A 12,927-nucleotide genomic window follows, 5' to 3' on the forward strand; every position below is an offset into this window, starting at 1 on the left:
AAACCTGGCCAGGACAAGGATAGGGGTGGAGTGTGGACCCCAGACTACAGGATAAGAGGGTGAATCAGAATTCCCTGCGCTGAGAGTGGATGTGAATGGCTGCCCCTCCCATCTCTGTGTCTCTTGGGGCTGAGCCCATTTCTGAAACCACAAGTCTCCTCAGCAGCAGCCCCTGAGCTCTGGCTGATTTGCATGTATAACAAGTGCGTCCATCAAAGGAATAAGAGAAGCCTGGGAGGAAAAATGCCCAACCTTGGACCTCAGGATGCAGAATCAAGGGTCCTGCACCATGGCCTGGACTCCTCTTCTCCTCAGCCTCCTCGCTCACTGCACAGGTGCTGTGCCCAGGCTCACACCTACCCCAGCCCTGGGGTTCTAGGACAAGCCTGGCCCTGACTCTGAGCTCAGCAGGGGACTGTCAGTGGGGGGCAGGATACTTAAGACCTTGCTGTGGGATGAGGGGCTGCTGGGGTAATAGCCTCCCACTGTGCTCATTGATCTGTGTGAGCCCTGAAGGGCTGCACCTGTCCAGAAAAAGGAGGGTGGGTGGTTCTCATTTGTTCAAAGGCTCCATCCACCAGGCAGGCCCAGGGGCCCTAGGAGCTAAGATGATAAAAGGGTGGAAACTGGGGCCTAGAGAATCACTGGAGCTTAAGCCAGGCAGGTGGGAGTGTTCAGGGTTGACACCCCAGGCTGGAAACCCAACTCTCATCTTCTCTCTTGCAGGTTCTGTGGCCTCCTATGTGCTGAATCAGCCCCCATCAGTGTCCGTGAACCTGGGACAGACGGCCAGGATCACGTGTGGAGGAAACAACATTGGAGAGAAATATGCTTACTGGTACCAGCAGAAACCAGGCCAGGCCCCTGTGCTGATTATCTATGAGGATAGCAAACGGCCTTCAGGGATCCCTGACCGATTCTCAGGTACCAGCTCAGGGAACTCTGCCACCCTGACCATCAGCAGGACCTTGACCGAGGACGAGGCTGACTATTACTGTCAGGTGTGGGACAGCAATAGTAATGCTCACTGTGAGACAGGCAGATGGGGAAGTGAGACACAAACATATTCCCCATGTCTGTCATGCTCTCTTCCTGCCCCCTGAGGCCTGTGCACAAATCAATGAGCAGATCTGGCTCAGGTCCCCAGATCTGAGTTCCCCCCCACTTTCCTCCCCACCCAGTCTCCAGGAAGCTCTGCACAGTGAGGTTCAGGAGTGCATTTACAACTGAAAGCAGTATGCTGCCCTGCTTCTCTGGGCCTGGGTGTGAACTGGGGACAGAGGGTCTGGATGGAAAAAAGACAGAGGGAGATGTTCATCCAGTGCCATTGTCTCTGCACTTCCATGTGCTGGTTGTGGGCTACTGCTCTCACAACTGACAAGGATTAGAGCCCAAAATGTCCCAGCTCACCTGAGGTCCTGAAGCCCTGGTGTCATTCATGGAGCCACCTCCACATGGGTGCAGTGGATGGATACAGTAGGCAATGTGGGGTCACCCACACCCCCTCATCTGGGTTCACACCCACCCACTCTGATAGCTCACAAGGGTGTTCCTCACTGCCAATGGCTCTTGGTTGAGAAAACTGTCTCCCCAGTTTTATGTCCCTTCTCAGAGAGCTTCAGTTGAATGATCTCCTGAGGCCTAGGTGCCAAGGTCCTGCCTCACTTTCACATGTCCTGAAAGATCCCAACTTTAAAGCTCCCTGCAAGAATGAGGCCTTATCTGATGTCTCACTCTGTGTGGGTCGCTTCCCCTTCTGCCCATTCTGACCTCCCTCCTCCTTCCAGGTTTCCTGCACATGCACTTCTCCATCACAGAGTCTTCTTCCAGGAACCTAGTCCAAGATGACCAGGAACTCCCACAGTCTGCAGGGACATGAGGGGGTCACTGTATACCCACAAAGCTGGCTTTTCTCCCCCAAACTCCAAATGTGCATGTCCAATGATCAGATTGATTGGATCATTTCTTGTATTTTTATACAAAGATCCAGACACACTGGGTGCTCTGGGTTCTGACAAACAGTTGGAGAGTCACATCCATCCTGAAGGTGAATGGGGGACATTGGGGCAGTTGCCTTCTCCTACAAAGTGACCTAAAGATACATAACCATGAGTGAGACACAAAATGGGTGCAGTGTCACTTCTACCCTCCCAGATTTTGCACTGAATCTCTCCTCATATCCACCTACCCAGAAATATAGAGAGAAAACAATTTTGTGAAATACAGTCAGTCTGTCATCCACATGAAATCCACCCAGATCCACACAAACCACAGTCTGGATATAAGGCCAATATCCGTAACCGTGCTGCTACCTGATATGGTGAAACTATCCCATGACAACCACAAATATGTTCACCTATCTCCCAAAGGAGGATCCAAAATACATTTGTGTCTGATAGGGATGTATATTTTTGTCCCAGGTGATTTGGTATCCAAAACTTCAGTATTGAGATAGAAAGTTACCTACCCTTAACACATCTGATCTTAGATGATAATGGGATGAGACAGGAAAACAAGACAGAAACATATGATTACTATGTATCCAAAAGCATCAATACAACATAACACTATTCTATCTTACTCATTCTTTTTTTTTTTTTTTACAAATAGTTTATTGTCAAATTAGTTTCCACATAACACCCAGTGCTCATCCCCACAAGTGCCCTCCTCCATGCCCATCCCTCCCTCCCCCCCACATCCATCAGTCCTCAGTTTTTGTCAGCATTCAAGAGTCTCTCATGGTTTGCCTCTCTCCCTTTCCCCCACCATTTCCCCCCTTCTTCTCCCGATTGGTCCTCTGTTAAGTTCCTCCTAGTCCTCCTATACGTGCACACATATGATATTTGTCCTTCTCTGCCTGACTTATTTCGCTCAGCATAACACCCTCAAGGTCCATCCATGTAGCTACACATGGCCAGATTTCATTGTTTCTCATTGCCATGTAGTATTCCATGGTATAGATAAACCACATCTTCTTGATCCATTCATCTGTTGATGGACACTTAGGCTCTTTCCATGTTTTAGCTATTGTGGAGAGTGCTGCTATGAACATTGGGGTACATGTGCTCCTATGCCTCAGCATTTCTGTATCCCTTGGGTAAATTCCTAGCAGTGCTATTGCTGGGTCATAGGGGAGTTCTATTGTTAGTTTCCTGAGGAACCTCCACACTGTTTTCCAGAGGGGCTGTACCAGTTTACATTCCCACCAACAGTGTAGGAGGGTGCCCGTTTCTCCACATCCTCGCCAGCATCTAGAGTTCTCTGATTTGCTCATTTTAGCCACTCTGACTGGCGTGAGGTGGTATCTCAGTGTGGTTTTGATTTGTATTTCCCTGATGAGGAGGGATGCTGAGCATCGTTTCATGTGTCTGTTGGCCATCTGGATGTCCTCTTTGGAGAAGTGTCTGTTCATGTCTTCTGCCCATTTCTTCACTGGGTTGTTTGTTTTTCGGGCGTGTAGTTTGGTGAGTTCCTTATAGATTCTGGATATTAACCCTTTATCTGATATGTCATTTGCAACTATCTTTTCCCATTCCGTTGGTTGCCTATTAATTTTCTGGGTTGTTTCCTTGGCTGTGCAGAAGCTTTTAATCTTGATGAGGTCCCAACAGTTTATTTTTGCTCTTGATTCCCTTGCTTTTGGGGATGTGTCAAGTAAGAAGTTGCTGCGGTGGAGGTCAAGGAGGTTGTTTCCTGCTTTCTCCTCTAGGGTGTTGATAGTTTCCTGTCTCACGTTCAGGTCCTTTATCCATTTTGAGTTGATTTTTGTGCATGGTGTGAGAAAATGATCTAGTTTCATTCTTCTGCATGTTGCTGTCCAGTTCTCCCAACACCATCTGTTAAAAAGGCTGTCTTTTTTCCATTGGATATTCTTTCCTGCTTTGTCAAAGATCAGTTGGCTGTATACTTTTGGGTCCACTTCTGAGTTCTCAATTCTGTTCCATTGGTCTATGTGTCTGTTTTTGTGCCAATACCATACTGTCTTGAGGATGACAGCTTTGTAGTAGAGGCTGAAGTCTGGGATGGTGATACCTCCCGTTTTGGTTTTATTTTTCAGTATTACTTTGGCTATTCGGGGTCTTTTGTGGTTCCATACAAATTTTTGGATAGTTTGTTCTAGTTTTGAGAAGTATGCTGGTGCAATTTTGATTGGAATTGCATTGAATGTGTAGAGTGCTTTAGGTAGTAATGACATCTTAACTATATTTATTCTTCCTATCCATGAGCATGGAATGTTTTTCCATTTCTTTGTGTCTTCTTCAATTTCCTTCATAAGTTTTCTATAGTTTTCATCATACAGATCTCTTGTATCCTTGGTTAGGTTTATTCCGAGGTATTTTATGGTTTTTTGTGCAATTGTGAATGGGATCAGTTTCTTGATTTCTCTTTCTGTTGCTTCATTATTGGTGTATAAAAATGCAACCGATTTCTGTACGTTGATTTTGTACCCTGCAACTTGGCTGAATTCTTGGATCAGTTCTAGTAGGCTTCTGGTGGAGTCTGTCGGGTTTTCTATGTAGAGTATCATGTCATCTGCGAAGAGTGAAAGTTTGACTTCCTCTTTGCCAATTCTGATGCCTTTGATTTCCTTTTGTTGTCTGATGGCTGATGCTAGGACTTCCAGCACTATGTTAAACAACAGTGGTGAGAGTGGACATCCCTGTCGTGTTCCTGATCTCAGGGGGAAAGCTCTCAGTTTTTCCCCGTTGAGGATGATGTTAGCTGAAGGCTTCTCATAGATGGCTTTGATGATGTTTAAGTAGGTTCCTTCTATCCCAACTTTCTCGAGAGTCTTTATTAAGAAGGGATGCTGTATTTTGTCAAATGCTTTTTCTGCATCTATTGACAGGATCATATGGTTTTTATCTTTTCTTTTATTGATATGATGGATCACATTGATTGATTTGCGAATGTTGAACCAGCCCTGTAACCCAGGAATGAATCCCACTTGATCTTGGTGGATGATTCTTTTGATATGCTGCTGGATTCGATTTGCAAGGATCTTGTTGAGAATTTTTGCATCCGTATTCATCAAGGATATTGGCCTATAGTTCTCTTTTTTTGTTGGATCTCTGTCTGGCTTGGGAATCAGAGTGATGCTGGCTTCATAAAATGAGTCCGGGAGTTTTCCTTCGACTTCTATTTTTTGGAATAGCTTGAGAAGAATTGGGATTAATTCTGTTTTAAATGTCTGGTAGAATTCCCCAGGGAAACCATCAGGTCCAGGGCTCTTATTTGTTGGGAGATTTTTGATCACTGATTCGATTTCTTCACTCGTTATGGGTCTGTTCAGGTTTTCTATTTCTTCCCGTGTGAATTTTGGTAGTGAGTGTGTGTTTAGGAATTTGTCCATTTCTTCTAAGTTGTCCAATTTGTTGGCATATAATTTTTCATAGTATTCCCTGATAATTGCTTGTATTTCTGAGGGGTTGGTTGTAATAAGTCCATTTTCATTCATAATTTTGTCTATTTGGGTGCTCTCTCTTTTCTTTTTGATAAGCCTGGCTAGAGGTTTGTCAATTTTGTTTACTTTTTCAAAAAACCAACTCTTGGTTTCATTGATCTGTTCAATTGTTTCTTTGGTCTCTATGTTGTTTATTTCTGCTCTAATTTTTACTATTTCTCTTCTTCTACTGGGTTTAGGGCGTTCTTGTTGCTCTGCCTCTAGCTCCTTTAGGTGAGCTGTTAGATTTTGGACTTGTGCTTTTTCTAATCTCTTGAAATAGGCCTGGAGAGCAATGTACTTTCCTCTTAGGACTGCCTTGGCCGCATCCCATAGATTTTGAATTGTTGTGTTTTCATTTTCATTTGTTTCCATATATTTTTTAATTTCCTCTCTAATTGCCTGATTGGCCCATTCATTCTTTAGAAGGGTGTTCTTTAACCTCCATGTTTTTGGCGGTTTTCCAGACTTCTTCCTGTAATTGATTTCAAGTTTCAAAGCATTGTGATCTGACAGTGTGCATGGTATGATCTCTATTCTTTTATATTTATTGAGGGCTGCTTTATGTCCCAGTATGTGATCTATCTTGGAGAATGTGCCATGCGCACTTGAGAAGAAAGTAAATTCCCTGGCCTCAGGATGTAAAGTTCTAAATATATCCGTCAGATCCATCTGGTCCAATGTGTCTTTCAAGTCCATTATTTCTTTAGTGATTTTCTGTCTGGTTGACCTATCCATTGCTGTAAGCGGAGTATTAAAGTCCCCTGCTATTAGCACATTCTTATCTATAAGCTTGTTTCTGTTTGTGATTAATTGTTTTAGATATTTAGGTGCTCCCATATTCGGTGCGTAGACATTTATGATTGTTAGTTCTTCCTGATGGATGGACCCTGTAATTATTATGTAGTGCCCTTCTTCATCTCTTGTGATTGTCTTTAATTTAAAGTCCAGTTTGTCTGATATAAGTATCGCTACTCCGGCTTTCTTTTGATTTCCTGTAGCATGATATATATTTCTCCATCCCCTTACTTTTAATCTGAAGGTATCTTCCCGTCTAAAATGAGTTTCTTGTAGACAGCATATTGATGGATTTTGTTTTTTAATCCATTCTGCTACCCTATGTCTTTTGATTGGAGCATTCAGCCCATTTACATTCAGTGTTATTATTGAAATATGTGGGTTTAGAGTCTTTGTATCTTTTGTAGGGTTCATGTTTGTGGTGGTGTCTCTGGTATCTTTGTTCCTTGCAACCTTTCCTTCAGAGCATCCCCCTCAGGATTTCTTGTAGGGCTGGCTTCGTGGTGACAAATTCTTTCAATTTCTGTTTATTTGGAAAGGTTTTTATCTCTCCTTCTATTTTGAATGACAGGCTTGCTGGATAGAGGATTCTTGGCTGCATATTTTTACTGTTCATCACATTGAAGATTTCCTGCCATTCCTTTCTAGCCTGCCAAGTTTCAGTAGATAGGTCTGTCACCACTCTGATAGGTTTCCCTTTGTATGTTAGAGCCCTTTTCTCCCTAGCTGCTTTCAAAATTCTCTCTTTGTCTTTATATTTTGCCATTTTTACTATGATATGCCTTACAGAAGGTCGATTCAGATTACGTCGAAGGGGGTCCTCTGAGCCTATTGTATTTCAACGTTTACTTCTTTTCCCAGGTCAGGGAAGTTCTCTGCTATGATTTGTTCCAGGACTCCTTCAGCACCTTTCCCCCTCTCTTCCTCTTCTGGGATTCCTATGATACAGATATTGTTGCGTTTGACCATGTCGCTGAACTTTAATGTTCCTGGATCAGTTTGTCTCTTTTTTTGTCAGCTTCTTGTTTTTCTATAATGGTGTCTTCTAAATCACTTATTCTCCTTTCTGCCTCTTCAATCCGTGTATTGGAGGCCTCTAATTTATTATGTATCTCATTTATCACTTTTTAAAATTCTTCCTGCCTATTTATAGTCTCCATTTTGTCTGTAGCCATAGTTTCTTTGATGTCCCTTATGCTTTTTTCAAGGTCAGCTATTAATTTTATAATCATTATTCTAAAATCTTGTTCATTTATGCTGCTTATACTGTTTTGAGCAGTTCATTAGCTGTCAATTCTTCTTGGAGTTTCTTTGGGGGAGAGCTCTTTTGTTTTGTAATTTTAGTTGGTTTACTGGCTCTTGTTAGTTTTAAAGAACTGTTATGCTCTCTGCACTTGTGAGCGCTGCTGTATCCAGGAAGACTCTTTGACTGCCCAGGGCCTATCCTTTCAGAGAGTGTTTTTTGAATGGTATCTCTTGGTCTCTCTGTTGAGACCTTGATTATTTTATTTTCCTACTCGTAGTGATATTTGGGCCTCTCCATCTTGTGTACTCTGGCTTGTTTCTTGAGGTAGCCCTGGAGAGGAAAACAGACTGACAAACACACAGGGAGCAGGGGCACTCAAAGGCACAGACAAATCCGACTAACATGCAAACCGAGAGGTACAGCGAAAAAGTTAAGAGAAAAGACGGAGGAGGGAGGGCGAATAATAGAAAATAAAAAATACATTAAAAGGTCAAAAGGAAGTAAAGAAAAGAAAAAAAGAAGAATACCAATGGACAAAGAACGGTTTATAGCATATAACAGGATTTACCAGCTACAATTAAATAGAAGGATATATGCAGTGCTGGTTGAAGAGCATAGAGACAGAGAGAGAAGACAGGGCGGGGATGAGGCAAAATTGGAAATAGAATGAACAGGCAGAAGGGATAAGAAGCTTTTTTCAAAGAGTTAAAGGGTGGAGTATGGTTGGTTAGGTGATAGAAGGATGCTGGTGTTATCCAGAGAAACTATATAGTCTAATTACTCCTGAGTGAAAGATATGAAAAGGTCGGGAGTGTAGAATTTACATCTACAGAATGGACTAAATTTGATTGTTTAAGCACGCTGGTGACCAGAGGTAACCAGGTGAGTGTTCTGTGGAAAAAAAGAAAAAAAAAAAAAAAAAAAGGAAGAGGGAGGAGGGCAGCTGTCAAGCAGGGATGGGCGTGGTGTGATTCAATGCGTCAGGCGGGAGTTCTGCCTTGGTGGTTGTAGGGTGGAGAGTGGTGGTGCTCCACCTCACTTTTATAGGCGTGTAAACTCCCAGGGCCAGGGGCTCAGCCAAAGTTTGTTGTGCTTTTCAACCCAGGCCAGTCCCAGCCTCCAAATCCCAGGTCAAGCACCCCGCTGAAATTGCCTCAGGCGATCCCCTGGCAACCCCCTCAGGGCAATTCCTAGCCTCCTGGCTAGCTCTGGGGGTGGAGCCAGAAGCCACTGTTCCCTTCTCCTCCAGGTCTGGCTGGGGAGCCTAGGCGGGGCAGGGGCCTTTTCTGCTGGCCCGCTGAGCCTGCTGGAATGAGGAAATCGAGTTCCCTCTGTGTCTCGTCACCCAAAACAGGAACTCGTGGTCAAATCTGCCAGTTTTTAGCTCTTTGCCTTCCCTCTAGAGCTCCAGCCAGCTAGGAGCACGGACGCTGGTGCCTGCGCGTATCTCCTCCGGGGGGGGGGGTCCAAGCCCACCAGGAGGGCAATGGCGGCAGGTGCGCAGCTTCTCCCAGCCAGCCAGTAGCCAGCACAAAGAAGCAAACCGCGAGCGCAGCTCCTCTGGGCGAGTTGGAGTGTGGGGTGGCCTGGTGCACAGGTATTTTGTGCGCAAGGTCTTTCTATGCCCTGAGCGAAGGTTTTTTTCCCCGAGTGGAGGTTTTTCTGTTTTGGACTCTCTTTTTCCCCTCTCACTCCCCACAGATGGGGGTGGCTCGTCTCTCCAGTCTCCAATCCAGGCCCGATTTTCTCTTCCCCAGTTCGCACTCACATTAGAAGGCTTTCTCAGTGGAATCTGCGTCCTTTTTCTCCCAATCTCTTGGGTTTAGTAGTTTCCTATGGCTTCAGATCTTTTCCGTGTGAGGCATGGGCACGAGTGCAGGTACAGAGCTCCCTACTTCTCCGCCATCTTGCTCCTCCCCACAATAAACTATTAAAAAAGAAAAAAGAAGAAAACCATGTGACAGTTACCAGAGGTGAGGTGGGTGGGGGGATGGGTTAAATATGTGATGGAGATTTAGGAGTGCACTTGTGATGAGCACTGGGTGATGTATGAAACAGTTCAATTACTATATTACACACCTGAAACTAATGTAACATTGTACATTAACTAACTAGAATTAAAATTAAAAATTAAAGAAAAAAATAAATGCTAGGTAATTAAAAAAATACAATGTACAGTAAAAAAAAAAACCCAAAAAAGAAACTGTCTAGCTCTATTTGTCAACACAAGTAAACATCTGGATGGGTATTTGGGGGAATATTTTAAAATCACTGAAAAGCAAAGGATGTGTCTGGAGAGATGGTCAAACCCTTTCTTTTTAATAAAATTTTTTTTAATTGTTAATAGTTTATTGCCAAGTTGGTTTCCATATAACACCCAGTGCTCATCCCAACAAGTGCCCTCCTCCATTCCCATCACCCCCCTTCCCCTATCCCACACTCCCATTAGCCCTCAGTTTGTTCTCAGTATTCAAGAGTTTCTCATGGTTTGCCTCCCTCCCTCTCTCCAACTAGTTTTTCTCCTTCTCCTCCTCCATGGTCTTCTGTTAAGTTCCCCCTAATCCTCCTATACGTGCAAACATATGGTAGCTGTCCTTCTCTGTCTGACTTATTTCACTCAGCATAACATCCTCAAGTTCCATCCATGTTGCTACACATGGCCAGATTTCATTCTTTCTCATTGCCATGTAGTATTACATTGTATAGATAAACCGCATCTTCTTGATCCATTCGTCAGTTGATGGACATTTAGGCTCTTTCCATGATTTAGCTATTGTAGAGAGAGCTGCTATGAACATTGGGGTCCATGTGCCCCTATGCATCAGCACTCCTGTATCCCTTGAGTACATTCCTAGCAGTGCTACTGCTGGGTCATAGGGGAGTTCTATTTTTAATTTTTTGAGGAACCTCCACACTGTTTTCCAGAGGGGCTGCGCCAGTTTACATTCCCACCAACAGTGTAGGAGGGTGCCCTAAACTTTTAATTTTAGGTAAATAAGGTTGGAAAATTCATGCTGGGGACATTATGGGTTTTTTTCATGTTTTTTAAAAAATAGTTTAATGTCAAGTTGGTTTCTATATAACATCCAGTGCTCATCCTCACAAGTGCCCTCCTCCATGCCCATCACCCCCGTTCCCACCCTACCCCCATCAGCCCTCAGTTTGTTCTCGGCATTCAAGAGTCTCTCATAAGGATGAACCATCCTGTAAGGATGTGCCTTGTCAAGCGAGGGCCTGCCAGGAGGCTGATCCTGGTGGAAATGCTGAAGGAGCTGTGGCTGCTACAAAGCCACCACCTGCCACATGGGTCCTCATAACGGGAATGTACCCCTCCCAGGTATCAATCCAAGACTTTGGAAAGGGCGTGGAAGACTAGGCTCTACTATCCAAATATCAACACACCTGGTCTGGTGAGGCTGGAACCACAGGGCACTGGCCACGCCCACTCCAGAACCCTCCTTCCCACCAACTTCTCCCCAGTCCACCCCCCAAAAAATGTTTCCTGGGGTACCAGACACAGCTGGGACTCGTATGAGCACAGTAAGCCACTGTTGTTATGTGTAAAATGTGGGAGCCCGACAGTGACCACAAGAAAGCGTGGTTAGGGACGCGGGGATGTGCCTGCACACGGGGCTCCCTGCCTGGGCAAAGCATGCCTGCAAACAGGATGCCCTGCCAGGAGGCCTGCACACAATATCCAAGTTGAATGGTCCGCTCGCATACGAGGGAACATGCCCTCCTTAGAAATAAGGAGGAGGCTGGAATTGTGAGCAGGCCTCTTAGTATACATGTTGTGGTCGCTTCCTCCCTTTGCTCCCCCCTGTCCTTGAAATGTGTTTGGCTACTTGCCCTTAATTGGTAAAGGAATGCATCTTGTAGGTTTCAGTTTGTATCCAGTTACCGGGGTATAAAATAAACCACAAGAGGAGCTTGCGTAGAATTGTTCCTCCGGCCGGAGTTGTGTCTCTGTCTGTCTTTTGTGTGTGTCTTGTCCTTTGTGTCATTTCGTCCACAACATCTGGCGCCCAAACGCGGGGCAGAGGGCAAACGAAACCGAAAGGGTGAGTACCCCTCGGGGATTGTAGATCCAAGGCAGGGGAACTTTCGGGAAAATTATGGGGAATTCCCCATTAACAAAGGCACAATACATGGAGCTAGTCACAGGACTTCTCCACTCCATCGGGGTGAAGGTATCTAGTCGCCGTTTATCTGAGTTATTCCGCCTTGTGGAGCAGCATTGTTATGCGTTTAAGTGCCAACCCAAAGTACAATTAAACTTAAAGGAATGGAAATTAATACAGAAGGAATTACGGCAACAGCATCAGAAGGGTAACATAATTCCTTTGAAATTGTGGACTCTATGTAGTGCTATCACTCAAGCACTTGCATTGCTTTCTGCAATTAAGGAGTTGGTGGGAAGAGGAAGCCCGAAAGCAGGCTCAAATTAATGAGGGACAGAACCCTCCTGGTCCCCTGGAGGACAAACTGATGGGAGAGAGACAATTTCAAGCCTTGAGAGATCAGGCTCAATTTTTGACCAGATTTACAGCAGGTGCGCCAGGTATTTCTTAGGGCTTGGCGCCGTGTTGTACCTACTGGCCACGCTCAGCCTTCTTTTACAAAAACTTTACAAGGACCCAATGAGCCCTATACTGATTTTCTTGCTAGATTGCGGGTGGCTGTTGAGCGGGATGTTGGACGTGATGAAATCTCGGAGATACTTTTGCAGACACTTGCTTTTGAAAATGCAAACTCGGAATGTAAACGTGTTTTGGGCCCTTTAAAAGGGCAGGGATCTTCTATAGCTGAATATATTAGAGCTTGTTCAGGAGTGGGGGGACATGAACGTAATGCTGCTGTTTTTGCTACTGCTTTGGCTCAGGCTATGAAGCCCTCCAAGGGCGGAAATTGTTAAAACAATGCCGGGGACTCAATTGGCTGCACCTCCCACTCCTCAAGTAACCCCTTTGTTTTTCAACAACCCTTAGAGATGACTGCTAAACCTTTAATGGTGTCAGATTTACGCTCTGCAACTTCAGGGAGTGCGGCTGCTGATTTACCTCTGGCTGAAAATGTTCTTTTGTCTCTGGGAGGTGGTATTTATAACTTAAGAACAAACATTTTTGGCCCATTGCCTAAAGGCACCTTTGGCTTAATATTGGGCTGCAGCAGCGCAGCTTTAAGAGGCCTAGCCATAATTCCTGGAGTTATAGACTCTGATTTTGTTGGAGAATTTTTAATCATGGTTTCTACTTCTATTACACTTTCACTATTGGCTGGAGAACGTATAGCACAAACATTTATCTTATCTTCTCTTTCCCATGGGGGCTTCTGTAACTATTCCGTCAGAAAACTAGTGGCCACTGCTCAAGTTCCTCGAGCACTCCCATTTTTGTTATTAAGAAAAAATGAGGTAGGGGCGCCTGGGTGGCTTAGTCGG

At 44.7% G+C, this 12,927-nt stretch overlaps 1 gene segment (V, D, J or C); it reads left to right on the forward strand.

The window, feature by feature from the left end:
* The first annotated feature begins 264 nt into the window (after positions 1–264).
* On the forward strand, positions 265–1,879 carry LOC120227888. The segment is given in 3 exon segments: positions 265–335; positions 727–1,029; positions 1,788–1,879. Coding segments are annotated over 3 exon segments (465 nt in total).
* The last annotated feature ends 11,048 nt before the right edge of the window (positions 1,880–12,927 follow it).

Source organism: Hyaena hyaena, unplaced genomic scaffold (genome assembly GCF_003009895.1).
Source record: "Hyaena hyaena isolate Hyena2069 unplaced genomic scaffold, ASM300989v1 scaffold_19, whole genome shotgun sequence".
In the NCBI taxonomy this organism is placed as follows: Eukaryota; Metazoa; Chordata; class Mammalia; order Carnivora; family Hyaenidae; genus Hyaena; species Hyaena hyaena.